At 48.9% G+C, this 27,249-nt stretch overlaps 1 protein-coding gene across 1 annotated transcript; it reads left to right on the top strand.

Moving 5' to 3' along the window:
- On the top strand, positions 1–24,984 carry NLRP9 (NLR family pyrin domain containing 9). The gene is made up of 9 exons (XM_070402494.1): positions 1–280; positions 5,115–6,678; positions 9,034–9,195; positions 10,812–10,979; positions 13,601–13,771; positions 19,022–19,192; positions 21,341–21,511; positions 21,967–22,137; positions 24,452–24,984. The coding sequence occupies exons 1-9, from the start codon at positions 1–3 to the stop codon at positions 24,582–24,584; spliced, it is 2,991 nt and encodes a 996-aa protein (XP_070258595.1). The 3' UTR covers positions 24,585–24,984.
- Positions 24,985–27,249: the final 2,265 nt, after the last annotated feature.

Here is a 27,249-nt window from a genome sequence, read left to right as displayed (position 1 = left end):
ATGGCTGAATCTTTTTTTTCTGACATTTGCTTGCTGTCGTACCTAAAGGAGCTGAGGAAGAATGAGTTCTGGAAATTTAAGGAGCTCCTCAAGCAAGAACCCAAACAATCTGACCTCGGGCCGATCCCGTGGCCAGAGCTGAAGAGGGCTTCCAAAGATGATCTGGCCAAGTTGCTATGCAGGCACTACCCAGGCAAACAGGCCTGGGAAGTCGCCCTGAGGCTGTTTCCTCAGGTCAATCGGAGAGACCTCTGGGCCAAGGCCGGGGATGAGATCAGAAGTAAGTGTGGCCCTAGCCAGTGTGGCTCAGTGGATAGAGCGTCAGCCTGAGGACTGAAGGGTCCCAGGTTCGATTCTGGTCAAGGGCACATGCCTGGGTTGCAGGCTGGATCCCCAATAGGGGATTGTGCAGGAGGCAGCCAATCAATGATTCTCTCTCATCATTGATGTTTCTCTGTCTCTCTCCCTCTCCCTTCCTCTCTGAAATAAAAATAAATAAATAAAAAGAAGTAAGTGTGCGATGCAGGAGTAGGACCCGGGGGGGGGGGGGTGTATTGGCAACTCACAACAAAGGTGGGTCTGTGGGAGCTTGCATTAACAAAGGTGATCTCGTCCTCGAATAATGGTCACCCCTCCTTCCATTGAGAATGTGATGGGTTAAGGGGAGACTTGGCGGTGGTAGAAAAATGACAAGGCAGCTCCACTCATATGTGGGCCAGTGATGGCCGGCCGGTGGCTAGTGCCGGAGACAGACTGTTTCTCAGTGGTGTTCCCATTTTTCAGTCCCAATTAGAGTCCATGCTGTCCCAGGAGATGGCCTTGGACTTAGAGTCTGTGAGGTGGAATTCCATATGACAGTTGTCCATCCTTTGACCGGACCTGCACAAGGAGCCAGGCGGAATCCAATAGTAGGAAATAGTGGCAGAGAGCTTACGTTCCCGGTATATAGGAAGCACTTTTGTTTTTTTAAATCCTTGCCAGAGGATATGTCTAATGAATTTTTTAGAGAGAGGAAGGGAGAGAGAGAGCAACATCAATATGAGAAACTTATTGACTGCCTCCTGCATGACCCTACTGAGCCACACTGGCCAGGCTTAAAATTGTTTTTTTATTTTTTTATTTTTTTTATTTTCTTTTTTAAATCTTCATTGTTCAGATTATTACATTTGTTCCTCTTTTTTCCCCCCATAACTCCCCTCCTTCCAGCTCCCACCCCACCCTCCACCCTCACTCCCCACCCACTGAGTTCATCCATAGGTGCATGATTTTTGTCCAGTCACTTCCCGCATCTCCCACACCCCTTTTCCCCCAAGAATAGTCAGTCCATTCCCTTTCTATGTCCCTGATTCATTATAATCACCAGTTCATTCTGTACATCAGGTTATTTATTCACTTGATTCTTAGATTCATTTGTTGATAGATGCATATTTGTTGTTCATAATTTGTATCTTTACCTTTTTCTTCTTCTTCCTCTTCTTAAAGGATACCTTTCAGCATTTCATATAATACTGGTTTGGCGGTGATGAACTCCTTTAGTTTTTCCTTATCTGTGAAGCTCTTTATCTGACCTTCAATTCTGAATGATAGCTTTGCTGGATAAAGTAATCTTGGTTGTAGGTTCTTGGTGTTCAGCACTTTGAATATTTCTTGCCATTCCCTTCTGGCCTGCAAAGTTTCTGTTGAGAAATCAGCTGACAGTCGTATGGGTATTCCCTTGTAGGTAATTGAGCCTCTTTCTCTTGCTGCTTTTAAGATTTTCTCTTTGTCTTTTGCTCTTGGCATTTTAATGATGATGTGTCTTGGTGTGGTCCTCTTTGGATTCCTTTTGTTTGGGGTTCTCTGCGCTTCTTGGACCTGTAAGTCCATTTCTTTCTCCAGGTGGGGGAAGTTTTCTGCCATTATTTCTTGAAATAGGTTTTCAATATCTTGCTGTCTCTCATCTTCTGGCACTCCAATGACTCTGATATTAGTCCGCTTAAAGCTGTCCCAGAGGCTCCTTACACTATCTTCACACTTTCGGATTCTTCTTTCATTTTGCTTTTCCAATTGGGTGTTTTTTGTCGAATCTTTGGTTTGATGCTTGTGCTCCTCTGGTCTGCTATTGGGTATAATATTCTTTATTTCAGTCCGTGTATGCTTACTTTCTAATTTCTTTATCGTAGCATCGAGGGTCTCATTAGTTTTCGTGAGGCTCTGCACAAATTTATGGCAAGCCCTCAAAATTGTGATTCTTAGCTCCATATCCTCCATTTCTGTCATGTTTTTTTGTCTCCGCATCTTTTATGCTTTCTTGGTGCACCCCCTTGTGGTCTCTGTGCGCAGTCTTGTTCTAGCCAAGCCTTAATTGTTGTAGTTAACACTAGAGGGATTTGACCACCAGGCCGACTGGCTGTGGAAATCAGCTGTGGGAAAACTTCAGTCCTCAGGGGAGGCGCTAGTCCAGCCCTTGCCTGAGGCGATCGGTAAATGGCTGTGCGCAGGGTTTGGGCGGGGTGGGCTCAACAGGGCGGGGGGAGGGAGCAGCTATGGCCGCTCTCAGTCCGTCCCCAGGGGCTCTGCCTCTCTGTCCCAGCAATCGCTGCAAACCTTGGAGGGGCCGTAGCCAGACAGTCCCGCTTCTCCCGTTTGAGTCTGGGTCCCTAGAGACTCATCCGGATCTGTAGCCCAGAGTCTGAGACTCGCTCCTGATTGAAAACGACAATCGCGCCCTCAGCCGCCAGCCCGCTTTGCGCGCGCACCCTCACCACCGCACCGCCGTACCTTTAAATTTTCCACACTGCGCCTCCGCTGAGCGTCGGAATGCTGTTGTTTTTGCTTCTAGTTGAAGAGACTCTCCTCAGCCAGCCTTCCCGTGGTTCTGGTTGATGTCCGCTCCGACTTTTAGTTGTATTTTTGAAGTGGTTGTCCACGGCGGCAGTCTTCGGTGTTTACCTATGCCGCCATCTTCCTTTTTCTCCCAAAATTGTTTTTTTAAAAATTAAATTTATTGGGGTGGTATTGGTTAATAACATTATGTAAGTTTCAGGTGTATAATTCTATAATACAACATATGTATATTGGGTTGTATGTTCATCTCCCAACTTTAAAATTTTTTTAAAATATATTTTTATTGATTTCAGAGAGGGAGAGGGAGAGGGAAAAGGAGAGAGAGGTAGAAATGTCAACGATGAGAGAGAATCATTGATAGGCTGCCTCCTGCACATCCCCTACTGGGGATCGAGCCCGAAACCTGGGTATATGCCTTTACTGGGAATCCAACTGTGACCTTGTGGTTCATAGGTCAGTGCTCAACCACTGAGCCACATGGCTGGACTATTTGACCCCTTTTACCCTCTTCATCCTTACCCCACTCTCTTCCCCCCTGGAAACCACCGCACTGTTGTCTGTGTCGGTGAGTTCGTTTGTTGCTTTCTGTTTTATGCTCCACATGTGAGTGAAACCATAGGGTTCTTGTCCTTTTCTGTCTGACTTATTTCATTTAGCTTAATACTCTCAAGATCCACCCGTGTTGTTGTAAATGGCAATATTTCACTTTTTAAAAATTCCTGAAAGTGTAGCATTAGAACTTTCATTACAATTATCTTTAGGATCACAACTTAATATTTGACCTTTGTTAATGTGTAATTGTATATGGGTTATATTTGTTTTGGGTGTGCAATATAGTGATTTGACATTTTTATACCCTATAATATGATCACCCAACTAGTAACTATCTGTCACTGGGTAAACTTATCACATATTATTGACTATATTCCCCTCCCCCTTTGCACCCATCCACCCCCCCCCTCCTTTCTGGTAACGATTCCTTTGGTCTCTGTTTCTATGAATCTGTTCTCAATTCCTTTGTGTGTTTGTTTTCTTTACGACCCAGCAATTCCACTTTTGGGTGTCTATCCAAAGGAAACAAAACCACTAATTCGAAAAGATGTATGTCACCCCTATGTCCATTGCACCATTATGTACAATAGCCAAGCTATGGAAGCAACCCAAGTGCCCACAGATAGACAAATGCATAAAGATGTGATGCATATATACAATGGAATATTACTTGGCCATAAAAATAAAATCTGGCCAGTTACGACTATGTGGATGGATCTAGAAGGTATTATACTCAGTGAAATAGGTCAGACCAAGAAAACGCATACCATATGGTTTCACTTATATTTTGTCATTTTTCATGGCTGTGTAGTATTCCCTGTATACTCGTCCCATGCCTTTTTTATCCCATCATTCTTTGTCTTAGCTATTGTGAATGAGCACATTTTTAAAAAATTTAAATTCTTGATTGTTGAAAGTATTACACATGTCTCCTTTTCCCTTCATTGATCTCTCCCCAGCCACCCCCACTGCCCAGCACATGCCCTCACCCCCCTACTGTCTGTGTCCATGGTTATGCTTATATGCATGCATACAAGTCCTTTGGTTGATCTCCCCTCCCCCCCCCCCCCCCGCCTTCCCCTGGATTTATTTTAGTTCATCAGTTTATGTTGTTCATTATATTCCACAAATGAGTGAGATCATGTGATATTTATCTTTCTCTGACTGGTTTATTTCACTTAGTACAATGCTCTCCAGGCCTATCCGTGCTGTTGCAAATGGTAGGAGTTCCTTCCTTTTCATTGCAGCATAGTATTCCATTGTGTAGATGTACCACAGTGTTCTAATCCATTCCTCTGCTGATAGGCATTTAGGCTGTTTCCAGATCTTAGCTATGGTGAATTGTGCTGTTATGAACGTAGGGGTGCATATGTCCTTTCTGATGGGTGTTTCTGGTTTCTTGGGATACATTCCTAGAAGTGAGATCACTGGGGCAAATGGGAGTTCCAGTTTTTTTGTTTTTTGTTTTTTTTAAAAATATATTTTATTGATTTTCCACAGAGAGGAGGGGAGAGGGACAGAGAGCTAGAAACATCGATGAGAGAGAAACATTGATCAGCTGCCTCCTGCATGCCCCCCACTGGGGATGTGCCCGCAACCAAGGCACATGCCCTTAACCAGAATCGAACCTGGGATCCTTGAGTCCGCAGGCCGACGCTCTATCCGCTGAGCCAAACCGGTTAGGGCGGGGAGTTCCAGTTTTTAAATTGCCTTGTATTCTGTCCTCCTGAACTCAGGTCAGATCAACCCGTATAAAAGCCACATGAGGAAAAAGTTCTCTGACATATGGCAGAACGAGACGTGCCTGGCGGTGCCAGAGAGCTTCCACGCGGAGTCCACCAAGACTGAATACGAGAGTCTGAGCGAGGCGTTTGCGGCCGACAAGGTGGGCGAGCACTCGGTCACGGTGGCCCTGGGCAGCGCGAAGGCGACCGGGAAGACCACGCTGCTGAGGAAGGTGATGCTGCAATGGGCCGAGGGCAACCTCTGGAAGGGCCGGTTCACCTTTGTCTTCTTCCTCAACTGCTGCGAGATGAACATCATCGACAAGACCAGCCTGGTGGAGTTCCTCTCCAAGGACTGGCCCGAGTCTTCCGAGCCCATCCACGACGTCTTCTCCCGGCCCAAGAAGATCCTGTTCATCATAGACGGCTTGGAGGACCTGAAGGTCGACATGGGCCTGGACGGCGACCTGTGCAGCAACTGGGAGCAGCCGCGGCCGGTCCACGTGGTCCTGCAGAGCCTGCTGCAGAGGACGCTGCTGCCGGAGGCCTCCCTGCTGGTCTCCCTGAGCGGGGAGTGGCTCAGGAAGTTCAACCACCTGCTGCACCACCCGGTGTTCGTCTACCTCCCCGGGTTCTCGGGCTACTTCAAGTGGCTCTATTTCTCCCGGTTCTTCCAGGACGCGGACCAGGCCGACCAGGCCTTCAGTGTGGTGAGTGGCCACATGCCACTGTTCACCCTGTGCCAGTACCCCCTGGTGTGCTGGCTGGTGTGCGAGTGTCTGAAAAAGCAGCTGCAGAGATGCCAGCCCCTGGGGGTGAACTCCCAAACCACCACGTGTATCTACTCCTCCTTCCTCACCAGCGTGTTCCAGCCGGAGCGCACGGGCTGGGCGCCGGGCCACTGCCACAGCCGCCTCAAGTGTCTGTGCGCCTTGGCTGCCGAGGGCACGTGGGCCGGCCGGTTCGCCTTCCAGCCCTCGGACCTGGACGAGAACACGGTGTCGGAGGCCCACGCCCTGGCCTGGGTGAGAATGGGGCTCCTGCGCCAGAACGGGAGCCGCTGGGTCTTCCCGCACCAGTCCTTGCAGGAGTTGTGCGCCGCCCTGTGGTACCTGCTCAGGCTCCCCCGGGAGCCGCAGCACCCCCGCATCTACAGCGCCACGCAGCTGGTCACGGCCGTCATGACCGAGGCCCCCTTCTACCTGAAGGACACGGCACTCTTTCTGTTTGGGTTCGCCACGGAGCGGGTGGCCGGCCTGCTGGAGGCGGCCTGGGGCTTCGAGCTGGCCGCGAGCCTGCGGGAGGAGATCACACAGTGCCTGCAGGGCCTGAGCCAGCAGGTGGCCCGCGGTGAGCTGCAGATCAACTTCCAGGAGCTGTTCAACTGCGTGTTTGAGACGCAGGACCCCGGCTTTGCCACACAGGTGATGAGCATGTTCCCGGACATTGACGTGTGCATCAGCAAGCCCGACGACCTGATGACCTACGCCTGCTGCCTCCAGTACGCCCTGAACCTGCAGACTCTCCACCTGAGCGTAGAGGACGTGTTCTCGGAAGACTGCAGAGGCCTGTTAGAGTGAGTCCAGCGGCCCACGCCCGCCCCGCCCCACCCTGCCCCGCCCCCACGACATCTGTGGCTCGCTTGCTGGGTATTTTATGGGTCCTTATACTTTTGCGCTTAGAAACAAACAACACACATGGATTCTTTTTTTTTTTTACTAGAGGCCGAGTGCAAGAAATTCATAAGGGTAGGGTCCCTAGGCCTGGCGGTGGGGCCTTCCTTCATTCTGGGCCACCCCCTGGTGGTCAGCGCATGTCATAGCAAGTGGTCAGTTCCCTGTCTAACTCCCAGAGGGGACAATTTGCATACTAGCCTTTTATTATTTATTTTTTTATCTTTTTAAATCCTCACCCGAGGACATTTTCCCACTGATTTTAGAGAGAGTGGAAGAGAGAGGGAAAGACTGAGAGAACTCACATTGATTGGTTGCCTCCTGGACTCGCCCTGATGGGGGGCGGAGGAGGGGGGAGGAGCCTGAGACGGAGGTACCTGCCCTTGACCAGAATGGAACCCCAGGCTGACGCTTTACCGACTGAGAAACACAGGCTGGGGCAAAATATGGCTTTTAAAATCAAATTTGCTAGCTGTGACCAGGAGCGGTGACTTCTGAAGGTTTTCCATCTGTAGAGATATGGATAAACGTGTTTTTAAAATTCTCATTTATTTACTGATTTTAGAGAGAGGAAGTGGGAGGGAGGGAGAGAGACACATCGATTTGTTGTTCTACTGATTCATACATTCATTGGTTGATTCTGTACCTGCCCTGACCAGCGATTGAACCCACAACCTTGATGCGTGGGGACAACACTCTAAGCAACTGAGCTCCCTGGCCAGGGCCTCTCTGCTGGTTTTTTTAAAAAAAATATGTTTTATTGATTTTTTACAGAGAGGAAGGGAGAGAGATAGAGAGTTAGAAACATCGATGAGAGAGCAACACCGATCAGCTGCCTCCTGCACATCTCCCACTGGGGATGTGCCCGCAACCCGGGGATGTGCCCGCAACCAAGGTACATGCCCTTGACTGGAATCGAACCCGGGACCTTTCAGTCCACAAGCCGACGCTCTATCCACTGAGCCAAACCGGTTTCGGCTCTGCTGGTTTTCAACGTTGTGGCCTGTCAGCAGGTATAGGCCACCAGCTCACACCTCAGCTCTTAAATGCATCCCATCTTTCACATTCGTTTTAATTTTTTTAAATTTTAATGGAGGTCAATGGACATGTACTGTTACCTCAGTTTCTGTGGCACAACATCATGATTCAGTATTTATATGTTGTGAAATGACCACAAGTCTAGTGAACACCCGTCACCATACATAGCTACTGCAGTATTTTCTTGGTCTTGGGACAATGACATGTAAGATCTACTGTTTTATAACTGCAAACACACACTACATTATTATTAACTGCAGTCATGCTGCAATTACATCCCCAGGACTTACTTATTGTATACCTGTACAGTCATGTTTTTTTAAAAAAATATATATTTTTATTGATTTCAGGGAGGAAGGGAGAGGGAGAGAGAGAGATAGAAACATCAATGATGAGAGAGAATCATGGATCAGCTGTCTCCTGCATGCCTCCTACTGGGGCTCAAGCCCACAACCCGGGCATGTGCCCTTGACTGGAATCAAACCCAGGATCCTTCAGTCTGCAAGCCAATGCTCTATCCACTGAGCAAAACCAGCTATGGCTTGTTTTTTTATTGTTTTTGTTTGTTTTTTAATCCTCACCTGAGGATACATTCATTGACCTCAGAGAGAGGAAGGGAGACAGACGGGGAGAAACATCAATGTGAGAGAAACATTGATTGATTGCCTCCCATACACTGGCCAGATGTGGAGAAAAGGAAATACTCTTTTCCAGTTCGTGTTTTCATTTTCGTTGGCTAAATACTCAGATCTGGCCAGTGATTGAACCTGAAATCTGGGTATGCGCCCTAATGGGGAATTGAACCCACAACCTCTTGGTGTATGGGATGATGCACCAACCAACGGAGCCACCCAGCCAGGGCTGCATGGTCATGTTTTTGGATGTGATTCCCCGTTCACTGATGGATCACCCAGCACCAACCTTTGCTCATAAAAATCAAGTATTATCCCTTCAAAGACGAGGAAATGGAGGCAGAATAAGACTGAGTCATTTGCACAGGTCACATAACTCACAAGTGGCTCCAACGGGATTTGATCCCATTGCCCAGGGTCTGCTCTCTCTGAGCCACGTTGACTCAGTTTACCTGGCTGCACCTCTCTGTATTCAGGCCTGGGTGCCCATCAGCTTGGAGGGGCTTTGGGAACGGTGTCCTGCCTGTTCTGAGACCGTCCCGAGTTGAATGTCACCACGGGTGTGGCACAGTGTCTGTCTTCCCACAGCAAAGACCAGAAACTCTCCTACTGGCGGGCCCTGTGCTGCGTGTTCACCAACAGCAGGGACTTCCAGATGCTGGATTTGGACAACTGCATTTTCAACGAGGCCTCCCAGGCGATCCTCTGGAAGGCGCTGGCTCAGCCCACTTGCAAACTTCAAAAGTTGGTGTAAGTGGGGTGTCACCCTGTTTTTTTTTTTCATAGTAGACATTCATTCTCTCCATTCTGGCTTTTGAAAAAGTAAGTATGGTTAGTGTGCAATCTTATCTATATATATTAAAACCTAAGCGACCATTACCACTGGTCAACTGCTCGCTATAAGGTGCACTGACCACCAGAGGGCAGCTCCTGTGTTGACCATCTGTCCCCTGGTGGTCAGTGTGTGTCATAGCAACCAGTCATTCCCAGTAGTTCTGCAGTTAGGGTCAATTTGCATATCACCCTTTTATTATATAGGATGCTGCAATGAACACAGCAGTGCATATATCTTTTCCAGTTCATGTTTTCATTTTCTTTGGATAAATACTCAGTAGTAGGATCGCTGGGTCATATGGGAGTCCTATTTTTAATTTTTTGAGGAAACTCCACACTGTTTTCCACAGTGGCTGCACCGGTGATGGCGAACCTTTTGAACTCGGCATGTCAGCATTTTGAAAAACCCTAACTTAACTCTGGTGCCATGTCACATATACAATTTTTTTGATATTTGCAACCATAGTAAAACAAAGACTTATATTTTTGATATTTTATATATTTAAATATCATTTAACAAAGAAAAATCAACCAAGAAATGAGTTCGCGTGTCATAGGTTCGCCATCACTGGGCTGCACCAACCTGCATTCCCACCAGCAGTGCATGAGGATTCCTTTTCTCCACATCCTCACCAGCACGTGCTTGCGGATTTACTGGTGGTAGCCATTCTGGCAGGTGTGAGGTGAGACCTCATTGTGGTTTTAATTTGCATCTCTCTGATGATTAGTGATATCTGGTATCTTTTCATATGTCTGTTGGCCATCTGGATGTCTTCTTTGGAGAAATGTCTTTTCAGCCTTCTGTCTATGTTTTGGTCAGATTGTTTATTATTTTTTTTTGTTATCATGTTGTATGAGTTCTTTATATATGTTGGATATTAACCTTTTCTCAAATATATCATTTATGAATGTCATCTCCCACGCAGCAGACCGTCTTTCTGTTTTCTTGCCAGTTTCCTTTGCTGTGCAGCAGCTTTTTAGTTTGATAAACCAATGTGTCCAAAGACAGCTCAGAGAGCATCACTTGATAGGAAAGTCTGAGCAAGAAACAAACTTCTGGCAAACAGGAAGACCGCCAAACGGAGCGTGGCCCTGGCTGGCGGCTCAGTTGGGTGGAGCGTCATCCTGTAAACCAAAAGGTTTTGGCTTCAGTTCCCAGTCAGGGCAGATACCTAGGTTGCAGGTTCAATCCACAGGCACATATGCAGGTTTTGAATTCAATCTCTGCTCAGGGCACAGATGTAGGTTTCGGGTTCAATCCCAAGTCAGGACACATACACATAGGTGGGCTGTGAATTCAATCCCTGGTCAGGGTTTGGGGTTCAGTTCCCAGTCAGGACACATACCCCAAGCCATGGAGCCCCGGTGCCTGTCCGCTGCCTGAAGACCCCAGGGAAAGAATTTGCAGGTGGGAATAACCAGGGTTCTTCGGACAGCGTGGTAGGCCTAGCGGGGCGGGCAGGAAGAGCCGGGAGGAAGTACCTGCTTGGTGCTGGGATTCACCCCCTGGTCCCCCATCTCGTCCTTGGCAGGTACAACTTTGCTTCCAACGTGGGAGAGAGCGCAGACTTCTTTAAGGCCCTGGTTCACAACCCCAACCTGACCTACCTGAACCTGCACGGCACCAACCTGTCCTCCGAGGAGGTCGCGCAGCTGAGCGAGGCGCTGAGGCACCCCATGTGCAGCATCCAACAGCTGATGTGAGTCTCCGCGGCGGCTGTGGGGAGTGACGTGTTTTTGATGCTCAGAATCTTTGACTTTCCTCACTGCCTCTCAGTACCTGCCCGCGGGCGAGGGCCAGGAGATGGTTTTCTAACCGCATGAGGGCTCCGACGGGGTTTTTCTCAACCTCAGAGCTACTGACAAATCATCAGCTCAGCAGATCGAGCGCCAGGTAATCCTCTGTTGCGGAGGGGGGCGCTATTGAGTGGCTCCCTGGCCTCCACCCACTCATGGCAGCAGCATCCTCCCCCAGGCCCACAACCACACACACGTCTCCAGACGCGGGGAAACATCTGCGTATGTCAACAGTCATTGTGAGAACCACACACTCCGACTTTTTCCTAATGTCAGTGAAAGGCAACCCCAGGCTAATAAGGAGAGCCTGGCTGGTGTGGCTCAGTGGATAGAGTGTCGGCCTGAGGACTGAAAGGTCCCAGGTTCGATTCCCATCAAGGGCACACGCCCGGGTTTTGGGCTAGATTCCCAGTAGGGGGTGTGCAGGAGGCAGCCAGTCAATGCTCCTCTCTCATCACTGTTGCTTCTCTCTGCCTCTCCCTCTCCCTTTCTCTCTGAAATCAATACAAATATTTTAAAAATATATTTTATTGATTTTTTACAGAGAGGAAGGGAGAGGGACAGAGAACTAGAAACATCGATGAGAGAAGCATCAATCAGCTGCCTCCTGCACACCTCCCACTGGGGATGTGCCCGCAACCAAGGCACATGCCCTTGACTGGAATCGAACCCGGGACCCTTCAGTCCACAGGCCGACGCTCTATCCAGTGAGCCAAACCGGCCAGGGCAATACAAATATTTTTTTAAAAAGGTTAATAAGGAGAATGATGGAGTCACATTTTCTGTTAGGAAGTCTGAAATGTGGCCATTGGATTGGCAGGTGCAAGAATAGAAGCTGGGTGTGGCCCATGCCTGATTAAAAAACATTTTTTTTTGCCCTGGCTGGTGTTGTTCAGTGGTTGGACATCCTCGGTGCACCTGGAGGTTGCCAGTCGATTCTGGTCAAGGCACATGCTTGATGCTTCTTTGTCACGTCGGTGTTTCCCTCCCTCTCTCTCAAATCTACTGAGAAATCTTTAAAAATATATATATATTTTAATTGTTTCATTGCTTAAAGTATTACAAAGAGTATTACATATGTCTACTCTTTTTCCCACCCTTAACAATCCCCTGGCCTCCACTACCCCCCAGTGTCTTATGTCCATTGGTTATGCTTATCTGCATGCATACAAGTCCTTTGGTTGATGTCTTACCCGCCCCGCCCCTCAACCCTCCCCAGCCTTCCCGCTGTAGTTTGACAGTCTGTTCGAGGCTGCTTTGCCTCTGTATCTATTTTTGTTCATAAATTTATAATGGTCTTTATTATCTATAAATGAGTGAGATCATGTGGTATTTTTCCTTCATTGACTGGCTTATTTCATTTAGCATAATGCTCTCCAGTTCCATCCATGCTGTTGCAAATGTTATACTTGACATACAATAACATATTACTTTCAGGTATACAGGCTAGTGATTAGATGTTTATATAGTTTACAAAGGGATCCCCCAGTAAGTCTAGTCCCCACCTGGCACCATACACAGTTATTACAATATTATTTTTTATATTTTTTTTATATTTTTATAGATTTCAGAGAGGAAGGGAGAGGGAGAGGGAGAGAGAGAGAGAGAGAAAGAGAGTCATCAATAATGAGAGAGAATCATTGGTTGGCTGCCTCCTGCACATCCCCTGCTGGGGATCGAGCCCACAATCCTGGGCATGTGCCCTTGACAGGAATTGAACCTGGGGCCCTTCACTCCGCAGGTTGATGCTCTATCCACTGAGCCAAACTGACTAGGGCAATTACTACAATATTATTGACTATATTCCCTGTCCTGTACTTTACATCCTGGTGGTTTTTTAAAAAAATATATATTTTATTGATTTTTCACAGAGAAGAAGGGAGAGAGAGAGAAACATAGATCAGCTGCCTCCTGCACACCCCCTACTGGGGATGTGCCCACAACCCAGGTACATGCCCTTGACCGGAATCGAACCTGGGACCTTTCAGTCCGCAGGCTGATGCTCTATCCACTGAGCCAAACCGGTTTCGGCCCTGGTGGTTTTTATACCTGGTAATTTGAACTTCTTAATCCCTTCACCTTTTCCACCCTGCCCCCCAAGACCCCTCCCCTCTGGTGACCCTCAGTCTGTTCTTTTAAATATATATAATTATTGATTTCAGGAAGGAAAAGAGAGGGAGAGAGAGAGAGAGAAACATCAATGATGGGAGAGAATAATTGATTGGCTGCCTCCTGCACGCCCCCCACTGGGGAGAGAACCCACAACTCAGGCATGTGCCCTTGACCCTAATAGGGCTGGGAACCTTCAGTCCCAGGGCGGTGCTGTATCCACTGGGCCACACCAGCCAGGGCCCTGTGACTGGCACTTTGTATTTGTACTTCTTGATCCCTTCACCTTTCCCACCTGCTCCCAAGCCCCTCCCCTTTGCCGACCCTCGGTCTGTTCTGTTTGTCTCTTTGCCAATGAGCCCTGCACCGCCTTGCTCACTGCCCTGCGCCCCATGTCCCCTCCCCGCTCCTGCAGGCTGGGCAAGTGCGACATCACCGACGAGGCCTGCGAAGACATCGCGCTGCTCCTGGTGAGCAGCCGGAAGCTGAAGCTGGTGTCACTGATGGAGAACCCGGTGATGGACAGCGGCGCCCTGCTGCTCAGCGAGGCGCTCAAGCACCCGGACTGCGCGCTGGAGTCGCTGCTGTAAGTGTGTCTGGGCCTCACGGACCCCTCAGCCATCAGGGCAACCCAAGCTGCCCTGGCCGGTGTGGCCCAGAGGATAGAGCCTTGGCCGGACGACTCAAGGGTCCTGGGTTCCATTCCCCTCAAGGGCACATGCCCGGGTTGCCGGCTGGATTCCCGGGTGGGACATGCAGGAGGCAGCCGATCAGTGATTCTCTCGTCATTGATGTTTCTCTCTCTCTCTCTCTCCCTCTCTCTTCCTCTCTGAAACCAATACAAATATATTTTTAGAAAGAAAAGAAAAAAGGAGCCCTTCCCCTCCAGTGGCCGACCCCTTGCGAGCTCTCCCACCCCCTCGTCGCTCTCTTCCCTTCCCCTGGGAAGGGGTGTCGGGGAGGGGCGGGGGTGAGGCTGTGGCAGCAATGAGGGGGGTGGGAAGGAGGTTCCCGCGGGTCCCGTAGGCCCACGGGGGCCCAGACACGGCGGGGGGCGGGGAGGGCTGCGGCAGTGGGTACTCTGGATGCGAGCCGGCTTTGGCAGGCATCTCCCTTGCGCCCGGGGTGGTGTGGAGAAGGGGTTGCACCTCCACTCGCCTCCGGCCATGCGCTTGTCTCCCACGCCAGGATCGCATCCCCCTCTCCCCCACCCAGCCGCGCTGGGCCGGCGCCTAGCAGCTCACTTAGAACTGGTGACTGTTGAATTAAAACAAAGCATCGTGAAGGCCCAGCGGGTGCTGAGATGATGTGATTTCTGCCCAGGGCTCTGATTGTGAAGTGAAGACATTCAATGAAGTGCGGGTAAAAGGGAATAACTATGACTCTCTTAAGGTAGCCAAATGCCTCCTCATCTAATTAGTGACGCACATGAATGGATGAACGAGATTCCCACTGTCCCTACCTACTATCCAGTGAAACCATAGCCGAGGGTTGGCGGAATCAGCGGTGAAAGAAGACCCTGTTGAGCTTGACTCTAGTCTGGCAGGTGAAGAGACATGAGAGGTGTAGAATAAATGGGAGGCCTGGCGCCCCTCCATCTCTGCGAGGGGGTGGGGTCAGCCAGTGAAATACCACCACTGGGTGGACAGTGCCAGGTGAGGAGTGTGACTGGGGCGGTACATCTGTCACACAGGAACGTAGGTGTCCTAAGGCGAGCTCAGGAGGACAGAAACCTCCCGTGGAGCAGAAGGGCAAAAGCTCGCTTGATCTTGATTTTCAGTACGAATATGGACCGTGAAAGTGGGGCCTCACAATCCTTCTGACCTTCTGGGTTTTAAGCAGGAGGTGTCAGAAAAGTCACCACAGGAATAACTGGCTTGTGGTGGCCAAGCGTTCATAGCGACGTCGCTTTCTGATCCTTCGCTGTGGGCTCTTCCCATCATTCCCATCATTGTGAAGCAGAATTCCTCACGCGTGGGATTGCTCACCCACTAAGACGGAACGTGAGATGGGTTAGATTCAACCTCCTGAGGATGTGTTGTTGCCATGGTAATTCTGCTCAGTAGGAGAGGAACCGCAGGTTCAGTTGGTGGATGTGCTTGGCTGAGGAGCCCATGGGGCGAAGCTACCATCTGTGGGATTATGACTGAAGCTTCTAAATCAGAATCCCGCCCAGACAGGACCATAAGGCTGCACCTCGGGCCTCGGTTGCCCTCAGATAGCCGGTCCCTGCCAGCGGGCTGTCTCGCTTCCTCTGTGCATCTGGTAGGTCTGGTGCGGAGAGCCCTTGGTCCTGGGAAATGGGGTGCCGCTGGAAAGGGGTCCGCCCCCTCTGTTCTTCACGAAATGCACGTTTGTGGGGAGCCTGGTGCTAAACCATTCGCAGTTGACCTGCTTCTGGGTGGGGGTTTCGTAAGTAGCAGAGCAGCTCCCTCGCTGTGATCTATTGAAAGTCAGCCCTCCACACAAGGGTTTGTCTCGCTTCTGGCCTCTTTCCTTGGGGAGGGGGAGGGAAGTGGGGAGGGGACGGTCGCCCGCGCCCTACGGTGGGGGCACGCAGCAGCCTAGGAAAGAAAGGGGGACACCGCTCCCCTGGAGCCCATGGTGGCATTAGCGACCCTTCCTTCCTTCCTTTTGTGCCCCATCATGGCGACCAGTCGCCTCCTCTCCGGAACCCCACCGCAGGGCCTTTTGGCCCCGGGCTGGGACTGGGAAGTGGGGGTGGGTGGCGGTGGACTCGGTCCCTGACCGAGGCGGGCTGAGGGCCGGCTCCTCCCCCTCTGAGAAGCTTGGTCGACCAGCCTCCCAAAACCGCTGGCGCAGGGCGGCTGCAGGGACAGAAGGTTGTGTGGTGGCTCGGGGTCGACCAGATGGTCCGGCCCAGACAGTCTCTGGCGGAGGCTGTTGGGACCGTAAGAGACGGGGTCGATCAGATGGCCCGGCCCTGACAGTCTCTGGCGGAGGCTGTTGGGACCGTAAGAGACAGGGTCGACCAGATGGCCCGGCCCAGACAGTCTCTGGCGGGGACCGCAAGAGGCGGGGTTGACCAGATGGCCCGGCCCAGACAGTCTCTGGCGGAGGCTGTTGGGACCGTAAGAGACGGGGTCGATCAGATGGCCCGGCCCAGACAGTCTCTGGCGGAGGTGGTTGGGACCGCAAGAGGCGGGGTCGACCAGATGGCCAGGCCCAGACAGTCTCTGGCGGAGGTTGTTGGGACCGTAAGAGACGGGGTCGATCAGATGGCCCGGCCCAGACAGTCTCTGGCGGAGGCGGTTGGGACCGCAAGAGGCGGGGTCGACCAGATGGCCAGGCCCAGACAGTCTCTGGCGGAGGCAGCGCTTGGAACCGCAAGAGACGGGGTCGACTAGATGGCCCGGCCCAGACTTTGTCTCTGGCGGTGGGCCAGAGCGATTGGGTTGACCAGTTGTCTGTGGAGATGAGAACTGAGAGACTGAAGACAAGGGGCTGGTGATTGAACTGGGGGATGCGGGGGGAGGGGGTGGGGAAGTGGGGGATGCGAGCAGGGGGCGGGTCCAAGGCCGGGGGCGGGGCTGGGTCCAGGGGAGGGGCCGGGGCCCGAAGACCAAATAAAAGTTGACAGAATATTAAAAAAAAAAAGGATTTAGCCCTGGCAGGTGTTGCTCAACTGCTGGAGTGTCTGCCTGTGCACGGAAGGGTCACGGGTTCGATTCCTGGTCCAGGGCACATATGTGGATTGCAGGTTTGATCCCCCACCCAGGTCAGGGCGGGTGTGGCACATGCGGGAGGCAACCAGTGGATGTGTCTCTCTCACATCCGTGTTTGTCTCTCTGTCTTTCTCTCTCTCTGTGTCCCTCCCATTCTCTAAAAATTATTGGCAAAAATATTCTTGGGTGAGGATTAACAAAAGGAAAAAAAGAAAGGGAAAGAAAAAGGGATTCAGCTCCGGCCAGTGTGGCTCCATTGAGCGCCCTGACCTGCTTACCAAAAGGTGGCGTGTTAGAGTCCAGGTCAGGGCTCCATCCCCAGTAGGGGGCGTGCAGGAGGCAGCCCATTGATGTCTATCATCGGTGTTTCTCTCTCCCTCTCCCTTCCTCTTGCTCTTAAAAAAAGAAATAAAAACGTATTAAAAAATAAAACAAAAAGGTGTTTATTGGATTCCTTTCAGGTGCAGGGCTTCGCAAGTCCCGTGTTGTGACCTTCCCCCTGCTCATGTACGAGGGGACCGCTCCCTCTGCTGGGGCTCGGCGGTGAGGGCAGCAGAGTGCAGACTTGGTTTGCCTGTGGGGCCACAGGAAACTTGGTGTTAAATCAGAAAAATACGGTGCCGCCTGAAGTGGGGGCTGGTGCAGGGGCAGTCACGTCTAAGGGAGCAGAGGGGCCTCCAGAAGCAGGCCTTCTATTTGCCGTGGCTTGTGGCTCCATTGGTTGGTTTGTCCCAAAAGGTTGCAGGTTTGATTCCGGTCAGGGCACGTACCCAGGCTGTTTCCATCCTCATTCATTGCACATACCTTAAGCAACCGATGGATGTTTCTCTTTTACATTGATGCCTCTCTCGTTCTCTCTCCTCCTCCCCCACTCCCAAATCAATAAACATATCCTCAGGGGAGGGTAAAAAAAATACACCCAACTTTTACTTGTGTGTGTGTGCACACATTCAGTGTGCAGGTGTGTACAGACATATGCGTTGTGCACACACACAGTGGCATTTAAAATAGAGGAGGACTGGAATACTGTTACTGATATGACTTATTTATTTATTTAAAATTAATTTTATTGACTGATAATTACAGAGTAGAAGAGAGGTGAGAGAGAGAGAGATAAACATCAATGTAAGAGAGACACATCGATTAGTTGCCTCCTGACAAGGGCCAGGGATCAAGCCTGCAACCGAAGTACATGCCGTTGACCGGAATTGAACCCAGGACCCTTTAGTCCACAGGTTGATGCTCTATTCACTGAGCCAAACTGGTCAGGGATGAGATGATTTTTTTAGACTGTGAAAGAAATTTAACAGTAAAATAAATTCCAGGGCCCTAGCTGGTGTGGCTCAGTGGATAGAGTGTTGGCCTGCAGACTAAAGGGTCCCAGGTTCGACTCCGGTCAAGGGCACATGCTTGGGTTATGGGCTCGACCCCCAGTGGGGGGCATGCAGGAGGCAGCCCATCAATGGTTCTCTCTCATCATTGATGTTTCTATCTCTCTCTTCCTCTCCCTTCCTTTCTGAAATCAATAAAAATATATTAAAAAAATAAATTCCAGCCGAAACCGGTTTGGCTCAGTGGATAGAGCGTCGGCCTATGGACTGAAGGGTCCCAGGTTCGATTCTGGTCAAGGGCATGTGCCTGGGTTGCAGGCACATCCCCAGTAGGAGATGTGCAGGAGGATCGATGTTTCTCTCTCATCAATGTTTCTAACTCTCTATCTCTCTCCCTTCCTCTCTGTAAAAAATCAATAAAAAAATATATATATATAAATAAATTCCAGGGATAGTAAACATCAAAACCAAACTATTTAATTAATTTATTGATTTGAGAGAGAGAGAGAGAGAGAGAGAGAGAGAGAGAAAGACATCTGTTTGTTGTCCCACTTACTGATGCATTCACTGGTTGGTTGACTCTTATATGTGCCCTGACCAAGAATTGAACCTGCGACCTTTTGGTGTATGGGACAATGCTCCAACCAATGGAGCACACCAGCCAGGGCAACTGCTACACATTTTAGTCCTCTTATGTTTACTCAAGTGAGCGCTGGGTACGAGGAACGGTAAAGATCTTGCATGTGCCTTCAGGAAACTGTTACCGCATGCAGCATAAGCAGGCTGACAGTGCATGTGTGTGTGCTCGTCTCTCTGCAGACTGACATACTGCTGCCTCACCTCTGATGCCTGTGACTACATCGCCCAGGCCCTCGTGCGGAGCACCACTCTGTCCCTTCTTGATCTGGGGTCCAATTTCCTGGAAGACAGTGGAGTGAAGCTTCTCTGTGAAGCATTGAGGCAGCCAAGCTGCAACTTACAGCAGCTGTGGTAGGTCTGGCTACAATTGACTCAAATGTCAGGTGGTTTTTGATGCTGGAGTCCTATCCTGCAAAGGACACAGGAAGGAGGGAAAGTGTGGGGTCTGCTGGGAAAAAAAACAAGGCTACGTGTTGACCCCACTTGGTACTTCTAGGAATGCCAGTGGTGTGTTGATGCGTGTGTGTCTTAATTAAAGGGCTCCTGGAATTTTGGGACATGCTCCTCTGTAGTTGGGTCTCGGGGCCCTCTGTGCTCTACACTCATTGGGTGAACGTGTGAGGGCGCTGCCCCTCTCCCCATGAGGATAAGTATATTGCCCACCGGAAAGAATTGAGGCACCGAGTGGGAATGATGCACATACAGAAACATTACCTATGATTTGCCCGTGACCAGCGCATGATTGATAACAGTAGGAGACACCTCATGGGAGCATTCATTCCTCCTGTGGGTAGATGAGGAACATGGTAACTGAAACGCTCCATCAGCCCTGTTTCTATAGAAGTCGATTTTATGGAATTTCATATGCACACATAGGTGTGTGTACATACACACACATGTGAGTGTGAGGCTGCAAGTAAGTGTATATTTGTGTATATATGGTGGGTTCTCAGTCTCGGCATGGTTGACATTTGGCCTAGATCATTCTTTGTCATGGGAGTGCTGTCCTGTGCTTTGTAGGATGTTTTAACCGAACAGGGATATTGGTAGCACCCTGTGTCCTAGTGTGGCAACCAAAAATGTCTCCATGCATTGCCCAATGTCCCCTGGGAGGGGCATGAGCAAAAATCATCTTTGCTTGAGAACCACAGATAAGTGTACACACAGCAATACACACATACACATGCATGTATCAGATGTATTACACATAAGTGTGTATGTATGTGTGCCTATATATGCATGCCCATAGACACTCACTCATGCAGGTATACATGTCAGACTTATGCACATGTGTGTATATATGTGTGCATGTGTATATAGGCACATGTATGTTAGCAGGTGATGAGTACTGTGGAGAAGCACAAGCTTAAATGCAGCGAGCAGACTGGGACATGATACTATGTAAAGTATTCAGGGCAGTCCTCACCAAAAGGTGCCATTCGTGGAGAGATTTGAAGGGCGTGAGGAGTAGCCTTGCTAGCGCATTGAAAGCGGGAAACGTATTTATACGTTTTAGTTATATGTTTAAGTTGACTGGTAGTAGAGCGCGGGTGATAAAAACTACCCGCAAACAATGTGCTAGTATTTGAGCCGAGAGCATTCCCACCAATGAGAACACTAAGAGCAGAGGCCCCAGGCAGAGAGGCCATGAGGGCAGGAGAATTGCAGGGAGCCCAGAGTGCTGGGCCGAAGAGATGGAACTGAGAAGTTGTAGGATCTTCATCATCACAACAATCACCACCTCCATCATCACCATCACCACAGTCACCACAATCATTATCATCACTACTGACCGTTATCATCACTATCACCATCACCATCACCATCACCTTCATCATCATCATCTCCAGCATCATCACTATTATCACCACCACCACCACCACCATCACCATGACCACCACCATCATCACCATTATCATTATCATCACCACAATCACCATCACTATCATCACAATCACCATGACCACCGTGACCATTATCACTACCACCATCACCATAATCTTCCCCACCATCATCATCTCCAGCATCATCACCACTATTATCACTATCACCACCATCATTACTATTATCATCACCATCACTACCACCATCATCACCATCACCACCACCACCATCATCATCTCCATATCACTTCCAGCATCATCATCATCATCATTACAACCTCCACCATCATCACTATTATCATTGTCATCATCACAATCACCATCACTATCATCACCATCATCACAATCACCATGACCACCATGACCATATCATCACTACTACCATCACCATAATCTTCACTATCATCATCACTATCATCATCATCATCATCACCACCACCATCATCACTATCATCATCATCACCATCTCCTGCGTCATCACTGTCATCATCATCATCTCGGAAGCGCTAGGGCATTTCCTCCTTCATAGCAATAAGTGGAAGTAAGCTGATGCATTCAAGTCTGGACCTCATGATTGTGTCTGTTTATGTGTGTATCCCCCCCCCCCCCCCCTCAGGTTGGTGGGTTGTTACCTCACTCCTGTTTGCTGTGAGGACCTCTCTACTGTTCTTATTAGCAACGAAAAACTGAAGACTCTGAAACTAGGGGAAAATAAAATACAAGATGCTGGTGTCAAACAGTTATGTGGGGCGTTGAAGCACCCTAACTGTAAACTGGAGAATCTTGGGTGAGTGTGTACTGATGGTCTTTGTGGGAAAGCTTCCCTGTTTCAAGAATAGGAACAGCTGGAGGATTCCCAGGACTGAAGGGAAGCAGTTTCAAAAACAAGTGGGTCTGGAACTATCTAAGTAAAGTGCTGTCCTTGGCACTACGTATTGACATCTGGGACTAGATCGTTCTTTGTTGTGACGGGGAGAGGGGACTGTCCTGTGCACTGTAGGATGTTTGGCTGCGTCCCTGGCTTCTTTCTACCCACCAGCTGCCAGTAGCATCCCCAGATGTGTCGAATGCTCTCCTGACATTGCCACGTGTCCTCCAGGGGACACAATGGCCCCAGTTGAGAACCACTGGTCTAGACCATCAAGTCTCCTGCTCAGACGCGTGGAACTGGCATTTCACAATAGCGGGCCTTCCAGCCCAGCCAAAGCCGGGTGGTTTCTCTGGTGTGCTTCTCTGTGGCAGGCTGGAGCTCTGTGAGCTCACCACTGCCTGCTGTGAGGACCTGGCCTCGGCTCTCACCGTCTGCAAATCACTGAGGGGCCTGAACCTGGAATGGAACAGCTTGGACCACGATGGGATGGTGGTGCTGTGTGAAGCTTTGGGCCATCAGGACTGTGCACTGCAGCTGCTTGGGTGAGTGGACGCTTGTCTTGGTGGTGAGTGATCTCAGAGTGACATTCATCTCTGGGGCAGGTCTGCTGAGCCTTGGTACAATGGACGCGAGGGCTGCAGAGCTCTTGGTTGCATCGCAGAGTGTTGAACAGCATCCCTGGTGTCTACCTGCACGTCGCATGCCCATAGCACCTCTCTCCAGTTGTGATGATAAAAAAATGGAAACTTTAGCGGGGCCGGCGTGGCTCAGTGGTTGAGTGTCCACCTATGAACCTAGAGGTCATGGTTCGATTCCCGGTCAGGGCACATGCCTGGGTTGTGGGCTCGATCCCCATTGGGGGGGGAGGGTGGGGACACGTGCAGGAGGCAGCCAATCAATGATTCTCTCTCATCATTGATGTTTCTATATCTTTCTCCCTCTCCCTTCCTCTCTGAAATCAATAAAAAATATATTAAAAAAAGATCTAGTCTCTTAACAACTTTGAAGTTCCCGTTTTCAAATATATTTATTGTTATTGCTTTCAGAGAGGAAGGGAGATGGAAAGAGAGATAGAAACATCCACGATGAGAGAGAATCATTGATCAGCTATCTCCTACATGCATCCCACTGGGGATCGAGCCCACATCCCGAGCATGTGCACTGACCAGAATTGAACCTTGGACTCTTCAGTCCACAGGATGATGCTCTATCCACTGAGCCAAACCAGCTAGGGCAAGAGACTAGATATTATTTGTTCTCACCAAGAAAAATTATTATTATATGATGTGATGGAGATTATCATATTGCAATATACTACAGATATATTGAACCAACCCGTTGCACACCTTAAACTTATACGATGTTATATGTCAATCACATTTCAACAAAAATGAATTAATTTCAAAAAAGACTGGCTATCCCATTCATTCCCTGAAGTTTAAAAAAATGTCTCCAGACACTGGCAGATGTCCTCTCAGAGGCAAAATTTCCCCAGGTGAGAAGCACTTTTTTTTGCTAGACACACCATCTTCTACGTATGCTTCCCTAAAAGATGCAATCCCAGCTCAGAGATGGGAGGGGTTCTATAGATAGCTGAGCAGGGCCTTGACTCAGAAGTTTGTTCCTGAATCAAGAGTAGCACGTAATATTGTTCTGAACATCGTATCTGCGTTTAGAGTGGACATAATGGACACCTGTAGAGAAAATACTTGACTCCCTTCCATATGCTAGGCCGATGGATGAACAAAATGGTTCACTTCACTACTGTTCATATAGCTATTCTACAGGAAGATTTGTGCTTTCTCTTTAAAAAAATTACTTTTTTAAAAATACTTAATTTATTGGGTGGTGGCATTGGTTAATAAAATCATACAGGTTTCAGGCATATAATCCTACACTACTTCATTTTCATATTGTACTAGAGGCCCAGTGCATGGATTCGTGCACCGGTGGGGTCCCTCGGCCTGGCCTATGCCCTCTCGCAATCTGGGACCTCTTGGGGGATGTCGGACTGCTAGTTTCGGCCCGATTCCCGCAGGCCAGACCGAGGGACCCCACCGGTGCACAAATCCATGCACTGGGCCTCTAGTATGTATATAAGATCTTTGGTTAATCTCTTCCCACCCTCCCCACTTCCCTCTGAGATTCATCAGTCTGTTCCATGTTTCCATGCCTGTGCATTGAGTGTCTGCCCCCTGGTGGTCAATGTGCATTAGAGCTACTGGTCAAACAGTCGAATGATTGAATGGTCACTTAGGCTTTTATATATATAGACTAGAGGCCCATTGCACGAAGAGATTCGTGCAATAGGTCTTCCCTTCCCCTGGCTGCCAGCATCGGTTTTCCTCCGGCACCTGGGACCAGGCCTTCGTTCCAGCCAGAGCCTTCAGTCTTCACTCTGCTGCTTTGCCCCTATGTATGCAAATTAACCACCATCTTTGTTGGGTTAATTTGCATACTCTCCTGATTGGCTGGTGAGTGTAGTGGAGGGATGGTTCATTTATATGTTTGTCTATTATTAGGCAAGATTGTGTGTTTACCACCCCAAGTCAAGTCTCCTTCCATCACCATTTATCCCCCCTTTACCCTCATCAACCTCCCCCAACCCCTTTCCCTCTGGCAATGACCACACTGTTGACTGTGCCCATGAGTCTTTCTCTTCTTTTTTTTTTCTTCTTTGCTTAATCCCTTCACCCTTCACTTAGCCCCCAACCCACTCCCCTCTGACAGCTGTCAGTCTATTCTATGTATCCATGAGTCTGGCTTCACTTCGCACCTTTCGTGCAAGTCCCCCAGTCGTGTCTAGGGGAGGGTGGCATTGGGGTGCAGAGAGGGCAATTATGTCTATCTCCCCAGGCTGGACAAAGATGCATTTGAGGCAGAAACGCAGTGTCTGCTGAAGGCTGTGGAAGAGAGGAACCCGCAGCTGACCATTTGCAGTAAACCTTGGAACATAGATGAGCTGATGCTGAAAGGTGTGTTCGTCTGACAGGGAGCACCCTGGCGTCATCTCCTTCGGGCACATCCAGTCCTGCAAACTGGCCATTAGGGCGGTGGGTGCTGTGAGTTTCTAGCTGCTGCTCCACAGTGTTCTAGCAAAGTCACTGTGGAAAGTGAGTCAGTGGGGACCTGCTGTTTGTGCCCAAGACCTCAATCCCCCATCCTTGAAACTTCCACCCCACCTGGTAACGCTTAGAAGAACAAATACATTAAAGGGATACACACTTTGGCAAGCATGCCTTCACTGTCTTCATGGATGTCTTCAAACGCGGGCGCTTGGGTTTGAGGGAACCACCATCCTCGGACACTTCTGACGGAGAAGTGATGCTACAATGGGTCCGTGGGTTTTAGATTTCATCGTTATCACAACAGCAAACATCCACTCAAACATGACGTTTTTAGTTCTCTGGGCTCAAGTGAGATTTTTAAAAATATGTATTTGTATTGATTTCAGAGAAGAAGAGAGAGGGAGAGAGAGATAGAAACATCAATGATAAGAGAGAATTGTTGATCGGCTGCCTCCTGCAGGCCCTTTATTGGGGATGGAGCCTGCAACCCGGGCATGTGCCCTGACTGGGAATTGAACCGTGACCTTCTGGTTCATAGGTCGATGCTCAACCACTGAGCCACTCCGGCTGGGCTCAAATTAGATTTTTTGAAGATTCAATTTATTGGGGTAACATTGGCTAATAACATGATATAACTTTCAGTTGGACAACATTACCATTTGATATCTGTCCTTCCAGTTGTGTGCTCAGCGCCCAGAGTCTAGTTTCCTTCTGTCACCACATATTTGGCTCCCTTTACCAAAGTTGCCCTCCCCACTCTCTTCTTCCGCTGGTGATCACCATTCTGTTACTGTATCTATGAGTTTGTTTTGCTAGTTCCGTTTTGTTTTATGTTCCACATATGAGTGCAATAATAATTTTTGTTCTTTTTGATCTGACTTATTTTACTTAGCATAGTACTCTCAAGATCTATCCGTGTTGCCATCAAACACAATATTTTATCTTTGTTTATGTCTGAATAGTATTTCATTGTGTGTGTGTGTGTGCAAGCACGTGCATAGACAATGCAATTGTATATCCACACATATGCATATAGGGTGGGGCAGAAGTAGGTTTACAGTTGGTCATATGGAAAAATATAATTAATAAATAATAATATAAGAATAAACTGTGTTTTGTGTACTCACAACTGTAAACTTTTACCCCACCCTGTATACATATACATATACATATACATACCATATCATCTTTATTCACCTGTCAATGGACACTTAGGTTGTTTCATGTCTTGGCTATTGTAAATAGTGCTGTAATGAACATAGGGGTACATATCATTTTTAGGGGTACATATGTTTTAAAAAACATTTAATTGAATTCATTAGGGTGACATTGGTTAATAAAATTATATACTAGTAAGTTTCAGGTGGGCAGTAATACATCATCTGTATATGGTATTGTGTGTTCACAAACCCAAGTCAAGTCTCCTTCTATCTCCATTTATTCCCCCTTTACCCTCTCCTACCTCCTCCATCTCCCCTTTCCCTCTGGCAATCACCATACTGTTGTCTAGGTCTATGAGTTTCTTTTCTTCGCTTAATTCCTTCACCATTTTCACTCAACGCCCAAGCCCCCTCACCTCTGACAGTTGTCAGTCTGTTCTCTTTATCTATGAGTCTGTTTCTATTTTGTTCATTAGGTTCCACATATAAGTGAAATCTTATGGTACTTGTCTTTCTCTGACTGGCTTCCTTCAGTTAGCATAATAATCCCTAGGCTCATCCACGCTGTCACAAAAGGTAAGATTTCATTTTTTTTTTTTTAATAGCTCAGTGGTATTCCATGGTGTAAATGGACCACAGCTTTTTTATCCACTCATCTACTGATGGACATTTAGGCTGCTTCTAAATCTTGCCTACCCTATATAATAAAACCCTAATATGCAAGTCGACCGAATGGTGGAAAGACCAATCGCTATGACATGCACTGACAACCAGTGGCCAACGCTCAATGCAGGAGCTGCCCCCTGGTGGTCAGTGTGCTCCCACAGGGGGAGCGCTGCTCAGCTAGAAGCCAGGCTCATGGCGAGTGAATGCAGCAGCAGTGGCGGGAGCCTCTCCTGCCTCCGCTGTAGGTGGGCGGTAAGAAGCGAGGGGTCCCAGACTGTGAGAGGGATGTCTGACTGCCAGCTTAGGCCCAATCCCCCCAGTGGGCAGACATCCCCTGAGGTGTCCCTGACTGTGAGAGGGTGCAGGCCAGGCTGAGGGACCCCCTTCTCCCAATGCATGAATTTTGTGCACTGGGTCTCTAGTTGTAAATAATGCTGCATTGAACACAAAAGTGAATATATTCTTTCAAATAAGTGTTTCACGTTTCTTTGGATGTATTCCCTGGGTCAAAAGGCAGTTTAATTTTTTAAAAAATATATTTTATTGATTTTTTACAGAGAGGAAGGGAGAGGGATAGAGAGTTAGAAACATTGATGAGAGAGAAATATCAATTCAGCTGCCTCCTGCACATTCCCTACTGGGGATGTGCCTGCAACCAAGGTATATGCCCTTGACCGGAATCGAACTTGGGACCCTTCAGTCCGCAGGCTTACACTCTATCCACTGAGCCAAACCAGTCAGGGTTAATTTTTTTAAAAAA

The sequence above is a fragment of the Myotis yumanensis genome, unplaced genomic scaffold (assembly GCF_028538775.1).
Source record: "Myotis yumanensis isolate MYYU_CA2020_CCGP unplaced genomic scaffold, mMyoYum1.0.hap1 SCAF_23, whole genome shotgun sequence".
In the NCBI taxonomy this organism is placed as follows: Eukaryota; Metazoa; Chordata; class Mammalia; order Chiroptera; family Vespertilionidae; genus Myotis; species Myotis yumanensis.
The sequence above is the reverse complement of the archived record's forward strand: the minus strand, read 5'-3'. Positions and strand labels throughout refer to the sequence as shown.

Coding starts and splice junctions, on each gene's coding strand:
- NLRP9 (XM_070402494.1), top strand. CDS start 1: ATGGCTGAATCTTTTTTTTCTGACATTTGCTTGCTGTCGTACCTAAAG. Junction 6,679..9,033: donor GACTGCAGAGGCCTGTTAGA/GTGAGTCCAGCG, acceptor GTCTTCCCACAG/CAAAGACCAGAAACTCTCCT. Junction 21,512..21,966: donor TGTAAACTGGAGAATCTTGG/GTGAGTGTGTAC, acceptor TCTCTGTGGCAG/GCTGGAGCTCTGTGAGCTCA.